Source organism: Euleptes europaea, chromosome 14 (genome assembly GCF_029931775.1).
Source record: "Euleptes europaea isolate rEulEur1 chromosome 14, rEulEur1.hap1, whole genome shotgun sequence".
Lineage (NCBI taxonomy): Eukaryota > Metazoa > Chordata > Lepidosauria > Squamata > Sphaerodactylidae > Euleptes > Euleptes europaea.
The window spans coordinates 34,017,908-34,037,348 of NC_079325.1; the positions used below are offsets into that span (position 1 = coordinate 34,017,908).

The 19,441-nt window shown below is 45.1% G+C and overlaps 1 protein-coding gene across 1 annotated transcript in view; it reads right to left on the reverse strand.

The window, feature by feature from the left end:
* Nucleotides 1–2,106: 2,106 nt before the first annotated feature.
* Nucleotides 2,107–19,441, reverse strand: part of GFRA2 (GDNF family receptor alpha 2) — a 91,885-nt gene continuing 74,550 nt past the window's right edge. The window contains exons 5-9 of the mRNA XM_056860401.1: nt 18,673–18,782; nt 15,870–16,010; nt 12,023–12,198; nt 6,633–6,686; nt 2,107–2,287 (exon numbers count right to left, since the gene is read on the reverse strand). Of these exons, the coding sequence (XP_056716379.1) occupies nt 2,159–2,287; nt 6,633–6,686; nt 12,023–12,198; nt 15,870–16,010; nt 18,673–18,782 (610 nt within the window). The 3' untranslated portion in view covers nt 2,107–2,158. The remainder of the gene's footprint in view (nt 2,288–6,632; nt 6,687–12,022; nt 12,199–15,869; nt 16,011–18,672; nt 18,783–19,441) is intronic.

Genomic DNA, 19,441 nt, shown 5'->3' on the forward strand with positions numbered 1-19,441 from the left:
CCGCTCTGCATGTTACATTTTTTATGGGTCCACCCTGGCGCCCATCAGACAGACATGCACTGGATGTTCCCAGATGAAACTTAGCTTTTCAGACATTGGGTTCATAGCATATGGGACAAGGAGACAACCTCCCTCCTGCACCATCTTCCTGAATCAGCCCCAGAAGCCCCGATTTGTCCTGTTGGGGAAATGTATATGTACTGATGGATGATGTGCAAGTTGCTCCATGGGGGCACTTTATGTAAGGAAAATATTGCAGGGTTAACCCCCTTCTTCCCATAGATCCCAGTGCTGGTCTGATTTGGGCCCCCACATGCCTCAGAATCTAAGTTTCAACCAGGAACTCCTAGAACACAACATCAGTAGTGCAATGCAGTTAGGCTCTGGAAGCTGCCTTCTACTGAATCAGACCCTCGGTCCATCAAAGTCAGTATTGTCTACTCAGACCGGCAGTGGCTCTCCAGGGTCTCAGGCAGAGGTCTTTCACATCACCTACTTGCCTAGTCCCTCTAACTGGAGATGCCAGGGATTGAACCTGGGACCATCTGCATGCCAAGCAGATGCTCTACAAACTGAGCCACAGCCCCTCCCCATATCAGATGAATTCATCCACTGCTTTGTAACTCACAGCTATGGCATGTAACCCCACCCCTCCCTCCACCCCAAGGTGGCATTCACACATAGGAAAGCAGATGTCACTTGCTCCTTCCTTGTAAAGGCAATCATGGGGTCTTCTTTCTGCAAGGCCCACATGTGCTTTATGCTCCAGAGTCCATTCTTTGCTTCTTCCTTGCAAGGAAGATGGGAATGTGCGGAAGGGGCAGTGAACAAAGCAGCACACAGTTTGCATCTTGTTATGTTTATTTTAGCTATTGGTTAAGCATTCCGGTTGCTCCTCTTTTGCCAATGCCCCAGAGTCATTGGGGCGGCTTAGATCTGTGCATTGTCCCTAGGGTGGTTCCCCACCCCTCACCCCCATGGTAGACTGTTTACAAAAAATAAACTTTACAATAATACACTTTTGTTGTTGATATTGTTGTTGCTTTTTATCATTTAAAAAAAAGGAAAGGAAAAGAAAGAAAGCCATTTGGTAAATGTATATGGTTATGTATATACATACATATATGGAGATACAGGTCTCTCTATATATACATATGCTAGATATGTATATTATCAGTGGGAAGGGGACTCCGAGAGTAAAGTACATTTGGCTGCCACATATGGCTACTTCCATCCCACCAGAACGCAATTGAAGGGAAAAAAGGCTTCCCAGAGGATATCACTCTGGGGCAATCTTATAACAGAGGGTGTTTTCCCCCCTCTGACTTTAAAACCTTAGAAAACAGTGTGTGAGGGGGCAGAAATAACAGTAGAAAGAGAATCTCCCTAAAAACTGGCAAATATTCTCCTTGTTTCACAAAGCATGGCTGTGTTCAGTGGCAGGATTTCCAGCCTGTCGTTTGCCACAGCGGCAGAAGACCAGGGCCCTGCTCAAGTCTTCGTCTTGCTGAAGGATCCCCCACGATGCGCTGGAAAGTTAAGACACTTCTGTGGGTCTCCTGGAGATCCGTGAAAGCCAGACTTAATTTAGGGCAGAAAGGAAACCAAATTCTCAAGCAGCAGAGAGGGACTGGATAAGGGTGGGGGGCTAGACAAGGGGTTTGCTGCCTTGGGCCCTGCAGAGCAACGTGGCAAGTTGAGGTTCTTCTGGTGCACTCTGCTAAGTCTCCCCACGCAGAAGCATCAGTCTCTGGCTGCTTCCAAAGGCAGGTGCATTTCTCCTGAATACAACTTGGATTCCCTTTTGACATGACTCTTGCTTAGGACACTTGAAACAAACAACGCTTAAAAAGGAAACTAGCCAAAACATCCAGGCTGGGGTCTCCCCGCATTTTCAGGCTGCACTCTGCATAGCTCTTCTTGCAGTGTTAAAAAGTGTCTTGCACAAACCTCTGCAAATATTATGCCAAAAGTTGACACTCCAGAAGAGAACGAGCCAGAGGAGAATTCTTGCAGGTGGAAGTGTGTGTGTGTGTGTCTGAATGTGTGTGTTTGTGTAAGAGAGAGAGGAAAAAAAGAAGGGGGAGAGAAAGTGTGTGTGTGTGTGTGTGTGTTTCATTTTGTTTCCCCCTGGGCATCCTCAATCCATTTTTTTCTTTTATAATGCCACTTTCACAAAGAGGAAGGGGAGAGCAGAGAGGGTCCCTGTGATGGAATGTCGGCTGCTGGATCCATTTGTGTCCACAAACGTCTTCTGTTCTGGCATGAGATCAGTGGTCAGCGATTTCTGTAGGGTGAAAGGGAGAGGCAAAAAAGGCAGGATCAGCTCAGCAGCGTCCTCGATGGGTTTGCACATTTACTGAAAGGGTGGTTTCGGCCCTTGCAAACCACAGGAAAGGGTGCCAACAGGAGCGATCATGCTGGGCAGCCAAACTTCCTGGTTCTATTGCAAGGGCATTGACACCTGTCATAGCTTTGTCTGACTCAGTGGCCACATGAAGGGGAGGAACTAATGTGGAGCACGTAATGTGATTACAGTTGGTCTCGCCTCATGGATAAACTGAGGGACTGGTTTCCGACTCAGCAACATAAGAACATAAGAAAGGCCCTACTGGATCAGACCAAGGCCCATCAAGTTCAGCAGTCTGTTCACACAGTGGCCAACAACCTGGGAGAGGCAGTCTTTACTGCCCCTAGCAGTAAATACACACATGCTAAACCAGGCAAACTTCAAGAAATGACAAAGGAGCAAATCTCTCTGTGACCAGGAACAGCCAATTCAGGATCTGTAACATCTCTCTGCATCTTTTAATTGCATCTAAATTCCCCCCCTCTACTCCTCTGCTACTAATCCCGGTAGAGAAAAAAGACACACAACCTCCTGTAAAGAAAGAGAGGCAGGGGATTATTTTGAAACAAAACCAGTATGAAGAAAGAGAGCCAAATTCTGCTCCACACCTACAACCTATTCTCATGCTTGAAGCTTTTTTCTCCTGCCAGACTAACTGGAACACAGTTGAACACATGAAGCCCTCTTATACTGAGGACGATTCTTAGGTCTTTTATGCATGGCTGTTTCACTAGCCATCACCCCTCCAATGACTTGGGTCTTCTTTGTGTTGATTATGCATGTCATTTCCGAGTGTCAGAGGTCGCCTTGCTCTCCCCCTGTCTTTCCCTGTGTTTGGTCCATGTTAGCTCTCCAGGGTCTCAGGTAGAGAGACTTTCAGATCACGTACTACTTGATTCTTTTAACTGGGGGTGCTGGAGATTGAACTTGGAACCTTTTGCAAGCAAAGTAGCTGCTCCACCACTGAGCCACGGCCTCTCCCCTGATAAAAAGTTGTGCAAGGGAGAAGGCAGGGTCAATTTCCCATTACCTACGTGCTCTTGGTTTGTTTAAAAATGGACTCCACCCCACACACTTGAGATACAAACAGTTGGACTTATTAAAGGAAAAATATGCCTTTTAGTATATAGCGTAGCCTTTGCGCTCACTGCCTGTTTTCTTGGGTTGTTAAATGTCTGCCTCTTCCTGTTCTGCAAGTGAGAAGTTTAATTGCCTATAAAATGGCAAATCATTGTCCTATCTGCTTAAATGTTGGCAGTCGGGGGCAAAAATCCCTGAAAATTTCCTCTCATTTGGATGGAAACCAAAGAAACAGTAGGCTTGTTGACGCCAGTGGAAACAAATTAAAAACAGGACGGGGGAAGGGGAGTGCCCAAATAGGTGTAATAATAATATTAAAGAACACAAATACAAAATATTAAGGAAGAAAGGAGTTTGGAAAGGACCCAAATGATGTTTCTGTGCACATCTGGACTTGGAGCTTTTGAAATGTGCTAGGTATATGCCACTTTAGCATTATGATCAAATGTTGCTATCAGGCCATCCATAGACCTAATTGCTGGTAAGTCTGTTTCTAATCCTGACTTCAGATGAAATGAGGATTGCCATATAATTGTTATGTTAATGTACATTAAAAACAACATTAATTTCCATAAATATATCAATATCAGTAAAGATACATGCCTTTTAAAAAGTTTTTGTTCTCTGCGTTATTTTTTATTTCATTTGAAAGGAGTTCTTTCTGCCCTTGTTTTTTAAAGTTTTCATGAGAAACAAGTGGGGAACCTGCAAGAGCTTACAGAGGGCATCTCATTTCCCCCTGTATCCTCTTTCCCACACCACTTCCCCTTAACCTCCTCCCAGCAGCCCCTATATCCTTACCTTTCTCTGTTTTCTCTTCTCCTTCCCACTCACCAATCAACATACCTTTCATCTAACCCCATCTTCCATTACATTTATTATTTATTTACTTCATTTATACCCTACATTTATCCAAAATGGGGACCCGAAGCAGCTTACATTATTCTTAGGGTTGCCAACCTCCAGGTACTAGCTGGAGATCTCCTGCTATTACAACTGATCACCAACCAATCGAGATCAGTTCACCGGGAGAAAATGGCCACTTGGGTAATTGGACTCTATGGCATTGAAGTCCTTCCCCTCCCCAAACCTCGCCCTCCTCAGGCTCTGCCCCCAAAACCTCCTGCTGGTGGTGAAGAGGGGTCTGGCAACCCTAATCATTCTCTTCTTCTCTATTTTATCCTCACAACAACCCTATGAGGTAGGTTAGGCTCAGAATCTGTGACTGGGCCAAGGACACCCAGCTTCCACAGCGGAGTGAGGATTCAACCCTCAGTCTCCCAGATCCTAGTCTGAAACTTTAACCACTACACATACTGGCTTTTGAGGGGTGGCTGCTACTGAACAGTAACAAGCAGCGAGTCTTATGGGTCATGAGTAGGGTTGCCAACCTCCAGATGGCACCTAGAGATCTCCCACTATTACAGTTATCTTCAGATTGATACTCAGGCCAAGATCAGTTCTCCTGGAGAAAATCGCTGCCTCCGAGGGTGAACTCTATGGCATTATACCCTGAGATCCCTCCCAAAACTCCACCCTCCCCAGGATCCACCCCCAAAATATCCATGTATTTCCCAACCCAGATCTGGCAACGCTAGACATACAAGTCATGTGGTAGCAAATAACCCAAAGTTGCTGCCAGGCTTGGCCCCAATAAGTTCTTCCTCAAAAGCCAAAACAGTGTTAGAAAGGGCCCTGCTCCCTTCCTTTGCCTTTTACTGACAGAAGCCAATCCTTGAAGGCTGGCAATAGTGTGTGATTGCTTAGCAACAGTCCTGGAGGGCATTTCTTACAGCTACAGGCACTTTTATTATTTAAAAAAGGTAACGGTATTCCCCTGTGCAAGCACTGGGTCATTTCTGACCCATGGGGTGACGTCGCATCCTGATGTTTACTAGGCAGACTTTGTTTAAGGAGTGGTTTGCCAGTGCCTTCCCCAGTCATCTTCCCTTTACACCCAGCAAGCTGGGTGTAGTCCTTTTACTGACCTCAGAAGGATGGAAGGCTGAGTCAACCTTGAGCCGGATACCTGAAACCAACCTCCGTTGGGATCGAACTCAGGTCGTGAGCAGAGCTTGGACTGCAGTACTGCAGCTTACCACTCTGTGCCACGGGGCTCTTTATTATTTAGTGCTCTATTAGTTAGGGGAGGCTTAACACCCCTATGTACTTTTTTATTTCAGATTTTTCTGCAAACCTGGGGCTTTTCTCAGGTGTGTAGAAAGATCTGTCTAGTCTGTTCATGGCTCCAGTCTCTGGATTAAACCATCAATGGATTTGGCTACATTGAGAAATCTATATAGTGGATTTTAAAAAAAAATAGGCAATGTAAGTGGTAGGTTCTGGGAGTTAAATTTAGGCTTCCAAATAGGGTATTAAAGTTCAGGGCCAGCTCAAAAATGAAATTGCTAATTTTCTATCCAAAATATGTAATTTGTCTTTAACATCAGCCTCTGTGCCAAAAGAGTGGGAAATAGTCAATGTCACCAATATTTATAAAAGGAGGGGGGATTATAGACCAGTTAGCTTCATACCTATGCTGGTTAAAGTGGAAAGAACACACAGAAGAATAAGCCTTGCTGAACAGGAATCAGGGTGGCTTTTGTAAAAGGAAGTCCTGTCTCAAGGTTCTTTGAAAGGGACAACAAGTATGTAGACAAGGGTGACTTAGTAGACATTGTACATTTGGATTTCCACAAAGTTTTCGATGAGGTGCCTCATAAAAAGCATCTGAGTAAATTTAACAGTCATGGGATAATAGGACATGACCTGACATTGATTGGTAACTGGTTAAAGAAGAGAGAGCAGAGTGTGGGAATAAACTAGCAGTTTTTGCAATAGATGATCATGAGTACCACAGTCCCTCAGGGATCTGTGACAGGGCTGATGCTATTCAATTTACTCAGAAAGGACCTGGAACTGGTGATGAATAGTGAGGTACCAACGTTTGCAGATGACACCAGATTGTTTTTGATGGTGGAAAAGGACTAAGAAGCTTCAAAGGACAGCTCCAAACAGAGATGAAAGGGCAAACAAAATGGCAGATAAAATTAAATATAAGTAAGTACAAAGTTCAATATACTAATTCCACATATACGCTGATGGACGGTAGTGAAACAGCAAAAAAAAGTCATTGAAGTTGCGGTGTATTGCTTGCCAAAAGCATCAACTAGGCTTGGCTCCAACTGCCAGAGATACATACCTCTGGGAAGCAAGGACTCTGCTCTTTGGACTTGTTTAGCTTCAGCCCATGTTCCTGTGGAGACAGAATAAGACTGGCATTGAAGAATACAAGTGTGTGTGTGGGGGTCCTCCATCCCCCAGAGAGAAGCAAAGCACACCACACTTGTTATGACACACAGCATGAACCCTGGTTTCGGTGATGAAAGAGCTGCTACCACAGACTATCAAACAGTTACCTGTTGATCTCACCAAGATCCCTGGAGCTATTAAAAAGGGGGCTTATTTGCCCTGTGACCAGCAACCCCACTGCTACTCGATGCTGGCTCAGCATAATTTTTTCATCTAGGAGGACGTCTGTTTCCCAGGCCCTCCAACATCAAACAGCCGGAGATCCTGAACAGCTTTCAAGATGCCGGGGGGGGGGGGGGGGCATCTTGGAAACTTGGAAACTTGGAAACTTGTACATATAAAAAAAATAATTTCCAGGAACCACTTTTAAAGAAATTGTGCATTTAGGATAAAGTCTGAGAAATAAGAAAAAGCGCATCAGCACAGCACGAGGCCAGCCAAGTTAATTAGTTCCTTTGTTAGTCCTTCCAACTGCCACAAAAGATAAGATTTTAAAAATAAAGGATATTTACAACTTAGCCAAAAATGATCCTAAGCCACTTGCATTCCTAGCTCTAAAAGGGATTTGTGCCTTGAGGTAAACATCAGTCATCCGATGACCCTTCCTTCCTCTTTTAACTGCTCATTGAGGAAATTGTCAGCCTGTCGTCTTGTTTCCGAGATGGGTGCTGAGTGAGGGATCTCTTGCCATGGCACTTGGATTGCTGTGAGGACCATCACTTTGGGTTAACTATGGCCCAGTTCACAGGCGCAAGAGGAAGGGATAGGGATTCCTGAATGACCTGATGCGAAAGCAGAGTGTGACCAAATTCAGTGTGGCAGCTGGATTTTTTCCTCCTTCCCCCAGAAATTTTCTTTGTGACATCAGAACTGCAAACTGGCCTCCCGCCAGTGGAGTTTGCATACAGCAAAGCTAAGGCTGCCTTTCCATTGCTACTTGTCATTCACCTTGCCCTCCTCCCTGCCCCCACTCCTCTTCTTCCACCAGAGCTTCCTTTACTAGTCTCCACTCCTTGCAGCCAACCCTATTCCTGTCCAGGCAACTGCCGCCACGATGCTCCTCTCCCCAGCTAGGAAAACCATAAAGGTTTCTGGATTTTAGAAAGTCAGGCAAGGGAGATCCCAGCAGAGTTCTATCCCCAAGCTGAAAACAACTAGTAGGGTTGCCAAGTCCCTCTTCACTACTGGCGGCAGGATTTTGGAGTGGAGCCTAAGGAAGGTGGGGATTGGGGAGGGGACTTCAATACCATAGTCCAATTGCCAGTGTGGCCATTTTCTCCAGGTGAACTGATCTCTATCGGCTGGAGATCAGTTGTAATAGCAAGAGATCTCCAGCTAGTACCTGGAGGTTGGCAACCCTAACAATTAGGGGTTCACACCCCTTGGATAAGAACCAAGGGGCCTCTCCCTGCCCTGTTCTAATTTCAGGAGAGTGACCTATTGTGGTGGAGGAAAGGGCAGATGCTGAACCCATCCACTTGCCGAGGGAGTAATTACTACCGTGCTCACCCTGTGCAAGAAGGCAAGAGGCACTGTTGGGATATGGCCAAAGAAAGGAATAGGAGGCTCAAGGCCTCTGAACCAACCCTACCCCGATGGAGTGGCCACTTTGGGACATTTAGGGCAACTTGTTTCCCCATGCCCCATTCCTTTTTTCTTCATCATGGATAGATCCTCTCATTCACAGGGGTGCAACTGCTTGTCAGAGGGAACATCTCTGTATCCTTCAGCTGAGACTTCTGAGCAACCCAAGCTTTGAAAAAAAAAATTCCTCTGAAGGCTGAGAGGGAAAGGACAGTTGTGATTCACATTCAAAGCGGCTCTTTTATGTTTTGCTATTGGGAGGCATCTGAGTAAAGTGGCAATCAGAGCGACACCATTTTGCGGGGAACCATCAAAGAGGCATCTCTTTCCCTCCTTTTTTTTCAGATTAATTTTGATTTTAAGAAGAGCCCCATTAAAATCCGAAAAGACAGATATCCTTCAGGACCTCTACAAGCCACACACAAAAATTATGCATTGAAACTTCCCCTCCATTTCACACAGTTTTAATTGGGGGGGGGGGGCGGGGATTCAGTAGCAAATAATGCACAGGTGTGAGAGGCGGGCGATTCTTGGAGATGGTTTTCTTCCTCTTCCAGTTCCAATTTGCAGAATGAAAGATTTTTTTCCCTGCTTTCGTGGCTGGATTCACAAGGTCATTCCATTTTTCAGCCGAGTCGGTCGTACGCTCCGACTCGGGCTCCTTGTGCAACCAGCCTTGCCCCTGAGAGCAGCCCCGACCAGGTCAGCCATCCCTTCAGCCCCCAGTTTCCGCTGTCCTTGTGCAGCCAGCTGCACAAGGGCGCCGGACAATTTTCATTCTCATCACAGGCCTGCAATTACAAGGCACCTGCACTGGCAGGGGAGGGATGAAGGCAGTCTGCTTGTTTAACGTGCGCTACACACAGCGGAACTGTCAGAAAAGGTTTAGCAGGGGAAAGCAGAAGGAAAGTGCTCCTGTCTTTAGTTCCCTGGGTGCCTCGCACAGATCTGCCCACCTTTGCCAGATGCCCCCATTTGGAGGAGAAACAAGGAAGATGGCATTTATTGCACAAGCACTGGAGGCCTTGGCCAAATAGACAACATGTAGCACCATACTTTACATGTCTGACTGCACCGCAACAGCGTAGAGAATATATGCTTGCCAGGCTAAACGCACTACCCTCCACCTTGCTATACGGAAGCTTTAATAAAATCCCCTTTGTGGACAGAGTTTGCCCCTGCAGGAATGGTGAAATTGAATCCCTTGTGCATGTCCTTTTCAATTGTTGCTTTTATGTTTGTAGCCGATCCCAATTCATTGACCCACTGTTCATAAACAGGGAATGGCTCTCTGGTGAAACAAGGACACCCTATCTTATGACCGCACAAAACCCAAAAATAATTGAATCAGTGGCAAGGTTCTTACAGCTAGCAATCAGGTATCATGAATGGTGTGTAGCTTTCCTTAATGGCTGATTTGGGATGGTTTTATCCAATTTTATTTATTTGTACTCGGTTTTATCCAAATGTATGTTCTTCCTTTTTATATGCCAATAAAGGCTTGTGTTGTGTTGTGCTGCACAAGCACTGCAAGTTTTTCATCAGTGTAGAGACATTTGGAGTGGTGGGGCAAGTGATATCAGCCCCGTTCACATGTCACAGTGAACATCTGCTTGTAAGAAAGAGCCAGTGTGTGTTCACATGAGAAATGAAACCAGGGACCTGTACCTGAATAAATATGCAGGTTCAATCATACATGCATTGAATGTATGAATTGAATTGAGAGCCAGAATGTATGAACTGAATGTATGAACTGAATTGAGATCCAGTGGTGTAGTGGTTAACAGCGGTGGTTTGGAGCGGTGGACTTTAATCTGGAGAACCGGGTTTGATTCCCCACTCCTCCACATGAGTGGCGAAGGCTAATCTGGCAAACTGGATTTGATTCCCCACTCCTACACACGAAGCCAGCTGGGTGACCTTGGGCTAGTCACAGCTCTCTTCAAGCTCTCTCAGTGTCTGTTGTGGGGAGTGGAAGGGAAGGTGATTTTAAGCCACTTTGATTCTTCCTTAAGTGGTAGAGAAAGTCAGCATATAAAAACCAACTCTTCTTATTCTTCAGTGCTATCTGTGCATTCATTGTGGAGTGCGAGGTGGAATCTTGTGTAAGTGTATGGTGCCAGTAATCTAGACATGATTAGCCTGCTGAGAATGTGGCGTTTTTCCCCCCTGCAAAGCTGACTCTTATGTTATGAGGACCACTCTCTGTAATGGACCTGGCCTCTCCCCCTCATCAAGAAGGACCACCGGAAATGGAAACAGTTTAAACCAACACCCACTTGGGTGTCTATCAAGGACTGAGCTAAGGCATCTAGATTGTTGGATGGGTTGAAGGGGGACAGCCAGTCATTGAGAGCAAAGGTTCAAGCAAAGCAGAGATAAAGTCATGATTACTTGGGGTTTAGCCTAGCTGAGCTCCCTAATAACAGCTTTGTAATAAATGCCCCCATTTCCACAGCAGGCAGTGAATCAGATGGCCAATGGGGCAAAAAATGGTGTTAATGGATAGAACGGCGTTATATTCCGCATCGCACAAGACTTTCTATTTAGGAGGAGGACTGATTCTGCCACAGAAGGCAGCAGAGGTGCCCACAAAAGCAGCACCGGGCCCGCGATGCACTGGAACTCTACCATGAAATTGAGCTGCTGATTGTCTCACGCAGCGGTAACGAGAAACATAAGATGTAATTTCTCAGGCATGCCGGATCTAATTAGAGGCTGCCCAAGGGTGACATTGCTGCCTTTGCATCTGCTCGCCGGGCTGAGGAGAGGATTCTGCTCCCACAGCAAACAAGAACATCCGAAGGCCAACAAGGCCATAGAGGGCAAATGGAGCTTCTTTCAACGTCCGTCTCCCGAGGGCATCTGTGCAGGGGATTGGCTGCCCAGGGAGGTGGTGAGCTCCCCCTCACAGGCAGTCTTCCAGAAGTGGCTGGGCGAACACTTGTCAGGGATGCTTTAGGCTGATCCAGCGTTGAGCAGGGGGTTGGGCTAAATGACCTATATGGGCCCTTCCAACTCTGTGATTCTATGAATTCACCCCTTGGCTTTAGCTAAGAACATAAGAAAAGCCATGCTGGATCAGACCAAGGCCCATCAAGTCCAGCAGTCTGTTCACACAGTGGCCAACCAGGTGCCTCCAGGAAGCTCTTGAGAACTACCACTCTACAGGAACTATACATTTGTATTGCCCACTTCTTTGGAGTCCTTCTGCTCCTTCTGTGTTCTGGAGCTTCACACTTCGAATGGCAAGACCCAGATACCCGGGGCAGGACTCTGAAGCCCATTCATTCTCTTGTCTCTCCTGTTGGAAGGGCAAAAAAAGCTACTCTGAGGTCAGTCACAAGGACATCACAAGAGTGATGATTAAAGATGCTGACTGGGTGGGGGGGTTGGCAGAATTCCCATATCATTATTCCTATCAAAGGATATGATTCCAGGAAGGGCACAGAAGCAAAGAGATTTTATTCTTTGAAGCCAGTTGAAAAGGCATTACATACATCTTGTTAGGCATAGTTCAGAGCTCAGCTGACATCTCACCTTGGCGATAAAAAAAAAATAGCCTTGCTGGCATCGGCAAGGCTGGAGGGCCTCTGAGATGACCGTGCTTGGATTTGTTAAAGCAAACGGATTGTGCCTTGCCTTGGGCAGCGAAACTGCTTAGGATCTATGCAGGCACCGTCACAATGGTCTTACCTGAATGGAGGTGCAGGTGGTGATCATACTCGTGTCATAGATGGTGTTGCTGTCATTGATATCATCTGGCAAAGGGCTCTTCTCCATCTTGGGAGAGGGGGTGATGGGGGGCAACGGGGGTTTTGGGGGGGGATGGCTGATGTCTGTGCCATTGCCAAAAGCCTGAATTGCATTTCCTGGGCAAGAGAAAGAAGACAGAAAAGGCAACATTATTGGACGGAGGACCCAGTGACTAGCAATGTATGGTACAGAACTAACCCAGGAGGGTAATCATTGCTCCCACTTCTACCAGAATGCTACAATTCATCAGCTTCTCCTCAGCAAGGATTTGAAGGCACCTCATAGGCACATATATATACCATACCCTCAATACAGAAGCAGGGATGCTCAAATACATGCAATTTTAGCTCCTGTCCTGTTCTCCGGTTGCAAACAGGGAACCAATTTTTGACAGACTATTCATTTACCTGTTCATGGCAGTTTGCCAGGTTGCTTCTATGTATTGTTTCCCAACAACGCAACTGGCTTTTTGTTCGCCTGATTAAGTTCCACTTTCCTTGCCCCAACCTGATTATGTTGTTGCTCTACTCAGTGGACAGTTGTTTAAATAGTTAAATTGGTCACAAATCATATAAATAAGTCATAAATAAATTCTGCACTGAAAAAGGATCCTACCATTTGGCATTTGTCCAAGTAGTCCTCAGCAACATTAATGGCTACCTATCTTTTTGGATCAACAGCATTTTTGAGCAAAAACCTTATGCCAAACTGTATGGCAGGCATTTGAGTCATTCAGAACTGAACAGACCTTGTGATCAGTTCATGCCTGATCATCACATTATATATATATTTACGTGCCATCAAGTAACAGCTGACTTACGGCAACCCCAGCAAGAGAATTTCAAGACATGTGAGAAGTAGAGGTGGTTTGCCATGGCCTTGCTCTGCTGAGTTTTCCTTGGTGGTCTTCCATCCAACTACCAACCCTACTTAGCTTCCAAGAGCTGATGAGATCAGGTTATGCCATACCAATTTCCCTCCCAGTAATCACAGCAGAACATAGTAAATTTAGCTGTCAAACACATTTATGATGAAATTCAAAGCATCCCTATGAAGGAGGTATGGTGGACCCAGCAGAACAGAGATTCCTGGGCAGACCCAACAGCTTCTCACCTGCTGCAGCCTCCAGTTAACTTTTCACCTGAATGCAGGTTAGACCTACTGTCTAGATACACACACGCACAGCCTTTCAGCCAACTACCATTTGAGGCCAGAACCTCAAGCCTGTGGAACTCAAATGATGCAAAGAAATGATATCTCTGCCTGTCATCCCCTAGCACTACCTTGCCATATACTCATGGCTGCCTACACAAAGAGTGATAGTGTTGATGAAAACACACAATCACATCAATCAATTAAAAAAGAAATCGGTTGATTTCTACAAGTAAAAGAAAAGACCAGCATGCAGACATTTGTTCTGGGTGGGGTGGGGAGATTTGGTTTGCAATAAATATACAGGAGTGGGAAGATCCTTTTAAGCCCCGTTGATTTGCAAAGAAAAGACTGACATCTCATCTAGCCCTGCAATAAGGAAGGAAGCCAAACAATGCAGGGTGATGTCTGCCTGTTCACAACTTTAGGAAGTAGATTTTTTAAAAAAAATCACATACAGGAAGGCAATTCAATCGATTTAAAAAGCATACATTAAACCAGCCATTTTAAAAGTATAACATTAAATGTATTAGTAGCATTAAAGCATCACCTGAATTCAGATGCTAAGAAAAAGAATTCAGGGAGGAATGCAGCAGGACTCCTTTAATGTTTAAAGAAAACAAAGGTACTAACAATTTACAAGTTTGTTCAACCCTAATTCATTATTCATTTTAGTTATAATTTTGAGCCTGGGGGTTTTCACATTCAACTTTCTACAAACTGCTTTAGTCATGTTACCATGATTAAACCCAGACAATATTGGGGTTCTTTTGTACTTTTTACAAGAAAACTTCAGGGCATCTCCAGAGGCTTGTTAATGAACATCTGGAGTAGTGGCAGTCTACCAGAGGTTTTGTTTATAGGGCTTAGACCCTTGGGATTAGTGGTATGAAGTGAGGGTCGTGGGACAGGAGGTTAAAAAAACCCCCTGTCCTTCACAGCAAGCCCTTAGAGGGGAAATTGGGGGGGGGGGCAGACAGAGGATTGGTTGAGCAACCCCTCCCACCAACCAGTTGTTCCCTGCAAATGGTGCATATTAGTATTATGAGGGGAAATCAGGGCTCTTTTCCCGTTTGTTTGGCCCTGAGTGAACAAGAGGCAGGCAGACACAAGGAGTGATCATTAGAGGCAGCCCTGCAAAGCAAGTGGATCTCCCCAAGTTCTGTCCAGTGATCGGAAAACAGTGAGACCAGCAAACTGTGGAGATTACAGGATCAACTGGAAGGGGGCAAGTCAGTAAAACAACCCCAATAAGTTGTCATAAGAAATGGCAGCTGTAGGAACTGAGTCTCTTCCTTCCATCCCGGCAGGAACTACCACAGCTTTCTGCAGCCCTTACTTCTGAATTACAAAGTAAGCACCATCCCCTTTTACTGTACTGGGCCACTTGAATGAAAAGAGTGGTGAAGGCTGGAGCAGCACACTAAAGCCATTTATGCACGGCTGTTTCCTCACAGTCACCCCACCAACTACTTCAGGGCTTTGATTTGATTATGCTTGCATTTTTTGAGCGTCATTGGTCGCCTTGCTCTCCCCGCACGTTTCTGCCCATTTTCCCTGCGTTTTCTGGATTTGTTTTTTAGCCAGCATCCAGAAAACATGAGGGAAATGTGCGGGAACGTACAAGGAGAGTGAGGCAACATGCATAATCAAAGCAAAGCCCCCAAGTAGTCGGTGGGGTAACTCCGAGAAAACAGCCGTGCATAAAAGGCCTAAGAGATCCAAGTCCAATGAACCAGCCAAAGAGATGTGCAAAGAGTATCCTACATATAGGTAGGTATTGCCATGCTTAATATATAAATATAGCCATTGGTTATGGGGTGCCTGTCCTCATAATAAGGAAGTTGGAAAGATAACCCAACAGTGGGCATAGCTTAAGGGCTGAGCACCAGCTTTGCATGCTGATGGTCCTAAGTCCAGGCTTTGGACTTGGGACTATCAGCATGCAAACCTGGTTTGGACTTAGGACTCCAAAGGAACTCTCGGTTATCTGTGCTGGGAAAGATGGCACGTTCTGAGTCAGTGTCCCCAGAAAGCCACTGCCAGTCAGAGGAGATAATATTGGGGTAGACAGACCAATGGTCTACCTCAGTATAATACAGCTTGAAATGTTTGGGGTCCTTTGGCACTGTTCAACTCAGCCTCAACCCTAAGCAATTAGCATTTGCAGATAAATTTATATAATACAAGATGTATTATTATATAAATGTATATGTGTGTGCATGCATTAGGTACTGAAATGGCAAAGTCAGAAGTGGTTAGCATTAGTGTTATAAATTAAAATAATTTACATCTGACACAAACAGCACATGACAGTGTCTAACGTTTGGCATTTTAGCATCTAATTTGAGACACTGAAATGACAACTCCCATCCATGCTTTTCGAGCTCCCACCTCCCACAGGAAGCAGCCCGGCAGTTCCTGATTCCCGCATATACTACAAAATCAGGATAACGCAAAAATAGTATTTGCAAACGTACAGCCTTCCTCTGTCTCTCTTTTATGTACAGACAGGCACATCTCTCACACAGACACGTAACACCGGGATAGCACGGCCTGACAGCAGCTACGATCTCCTTGCAGTTCATCTAGCCTGATCTGTTCAGGTTGACCCAGGAACAATAGAATGCCTTACGGAGACAGGGGTTTTCAGTGAAGTCTCTCAGGAACCTCTCGCAGTCCTCCTCCATGTTGCCGCTGCCCCGGCAGGAACACGACGGGGACACAGTGAGGCTGGTGGTGCTGGAGTCTATATAGTTGGGAGTGATGTCAAACCCTGTCCAAAAAAAAGAGGAAAACAAAAGACTGAATTGACGGCTGCCCTGAGAGCAACATCAATTCTCAGCATGTTGAGGTAAGAATTTTTTAAAAAAAATCAAATCCCTGCGGGGTCAGACCAAAAATCCATCTAATCCGCTATGTGGCTTCCTGCAGGAGCCAACTACAGGCTTTCGGGAATCCTTGCTGATTCCTTATTCTTTATGAAAGCCCTCTTTCAATGTGGCCCTCTAGGCCAGTGGTCTTGCACCTGTGGGTCAGGACCCCCATGTGACAGGCTGTGACCCCTGTGGAGACACCATTTTCTAATGCTTTCTGGAAGGACATGCTGCTAGTACACATGCGTTTAAAGCAAGGGGTGGAATGCCCCCTGTCTCTCTTTGCACAATGAGAGTCAAACAACAGAAACCCAAATAACAAAAACAATACATTGGAACATTAAGAATTTTAAAATGTCTAGGTTTGGTAAAGTTGTTCCAAACTCCATTTTGAGCTTAAAATTCATTCCTTAAGTTTCTCCCCTTCACCTGCCAAGAAACTTTCCCAGTATGTGAAAAGAGGAACTTCCTCGTTTTGCCTCTCTCAGCAACACGCTCTTCCTTTTTTTTTTTTTTTTCTTGCATAAATGTTCACACTGCTGGGGACTTCCTTCCTTCTTGCCAGACAATCTCTTGGTATGAATAGTCAATAATCTGTATTTTTCAACTGGATATGTAGTCATTCATAGCAACTTGGTTTGAATGACCTTCCTGTGCCCTATATTTTATGACTGGCTGTCTTAATTCTTTCTCTCATTGGCTAAATTCTTTTTTACTGGCTAAATTAAGACTGGCTGTCTTAATTCTTTCTTTCATTGGCTTTCTCTCATTGCCAGTCAGCCCAAATCACAAGATTTCAATTTGCATGAATGCATATATTTGGCTGTCTTGTTTTTTTTTGGGGGGGGGGCACTGAATGGATATGCTTGGTGTTCTTTAGGGAATCTCACCAGCAGGGCTAAACTTTTAAGAGTGCCATGTAAATTTCCTGATTTTCCTTGTATAGTGTATTTTACTTTTGATTACAAGAATCTGATGAACAATAACATTCTGCCTTCCTATGTTCTTGCTTTGTTTATGCCTACCAGGTTATTTGCCTCTTAAGATCTGGGTGTTTTCACAGTTTTATAACACTGTTGAACAAACATCTTTGGAAGTCTTTAACATCTGAAGTGGTTAAGTGGTGCCTTTGATCTGAAGTGGTGTCTTCGGCCCCTTATTTGAAAAGCTTAACAGTCAGAAGCATGTGGGGGTTTTTTGAGGGTCTTTTTAAGGGTCAGATGAGAGGGCTGGCTTAGGAGTGCAGCAGACATGACTCAGTCAGAGAGCATCTGCTTTGTATGAAGAAGGTCCCAGGTTCAATCCCCAGCATCACCACTTAAAAGGATCAGGCAACAGATGATGTGGAAGACCTTTGCGTGAGACCCTGGAGATCTGCTGCTGGTCAGAGTAGACAGTTGTGACCTTCATAGACCAACAGGCTCAGTATAAAGCAGCTTTACATGTTCAAATGAATTTGAACAGAGAAGAGTTGTTCATGTTCCCAGAGTAGGGTTGCCAACCTCCAGGTGGTGGCTGGAGATCTCCTGGAATTACAACTCATCTCCAGCAGATATAGATCACTTCCCCAGAGACAATAGCTGCTTTGGAAGGTGAACTCTATTGCATTATACCTTGCTGAAGTCCCTCCCATCCCCAAACCCTGTCCTCCCTAGGATCTACCTAAGAATTTCCCAACCCAGAGCTGGCAACCCTATCCCAGAGGCCAGGACCCCAGTCACAAGCCCAAACGTAGCCTCAGAGTTCAAAAAGGGCTTATTTTCAAGTGACTGTCCACTTACTACAAAGTGGTAGGGACCATTCTCTCTTTTAAAGAGTTATTTATCTCCTCTTGGAACAAATGGACTGCTATTGGCAAAATATTATAATCCAAGAAGGACAAGTATCAACTAAACAAGTGACAGGCTGCTTGTCTCCAAGAACCACATCCACACTGTTGGGTTGGAACAACAGGAAGACATCTAAGAAACTGCAACAAGATGGTTGCCCAGTAACATTCCACAATATTACAGGAGACAAACAACCCTGCCACTATCATGGGAGGGCAAACTGGGAGAAACATTGCTGCTAGATGTAACAGATAGACTAAGCTTTTGTTTTCCAGTCCTGTCTGTTGGTATAATGTTTGGGCATGGCCAGAGGCACAAGCCCTTGGCCACAAGCCAAAGGGCAAGAGCCAAAGGACTCCTGGCCCTTAGCTCTTAGCTCCTTGCTCATGCCCTGTGGCCTTGGATGAGCTGGCCCATGGATCCAGGACTAGCCCCAAAATATAGCTAGTTTTTTTTGTTTTTTTTTTGTTTTTAAATTGTACTCTTTCTAATGTATTTTAATTGTATTTTTGCTTTAGGTCCCTTAGAGGGAACAAGCGTGGAATACATATTCTAAGTACATATGTATTATGCATGATCTGGAAATCTCTCAGATATTGTTGTGTGATCGACATGCAGTTGTATTAGAAGAGAGTCTAGAAACTTCAGCTGGTTCAGACTTTTCAACTCCTGATAAGAAAGGGGGGGGGAAGGTTGATTCGCTTGGCAAGAAGGACATTGTCAAGAGACTTACCGATTAGGCCAGCATAGGAACCCAGACACGCCTGATAATTGTCCCCAGGGCAGCTGGTAAGTGACTGGAAAGATGCTTTACAATTTGTGTGAAAATCTGCCAGTCTTGACCTGGTTAGAAAAGACAATGGTGAAAGCAAGATTTTTTTAAAAAAAAATACTACTTGCCTTAAGAAATGGTCAGGGGGGGGGAGGAGAGAGAGAGAGAGAGAGAGAGAGAGAGAGAGAGAGAGAGAGAGAGAGAGAGAGAGAGAGAGAGAGAGAGAGAGAGAGAGAGAAGAGAAGAAAAAAAGGTTAGGAGCTCAGTTCTCACTGAGCTAAGGGGCAGTCAAAGGTTGGAGCTGCAATTTCACAATTTACTTAATGCTGCCCTTTGTCGCTCTTAGATTTCTGAGCCTCATGCCCTGAGCAAGAGAAAGCAGAGAAGTCTTGCCACAGGATGCTCTTGGGATGAGTTGTCCACATAGGTGTGATGTGCGTCACGCTGGGAAGCAAATCAACTACAGTAGTGCTGGAACCGCTCACGCTTTTTGAAAAATATTTTGGGCAGTGCTGAAAAACAAACTCCTTTTCGGGGGGGAAAAGTTTTCCAGCACACCTCGTGAAAATGTTTTGCTTATTTGTTTACATTGCTCTCACTTGCCCTCACTCTCAATTGCTCCGTCTCACTTTCAATGACAGCATCTCATAGGTAGAGCTGATGAGGGTGATCCAGATGGCAGAAGGCCAAAAAAAAAAATCATCAAACAGGACTGGAAAAAAATTAACAT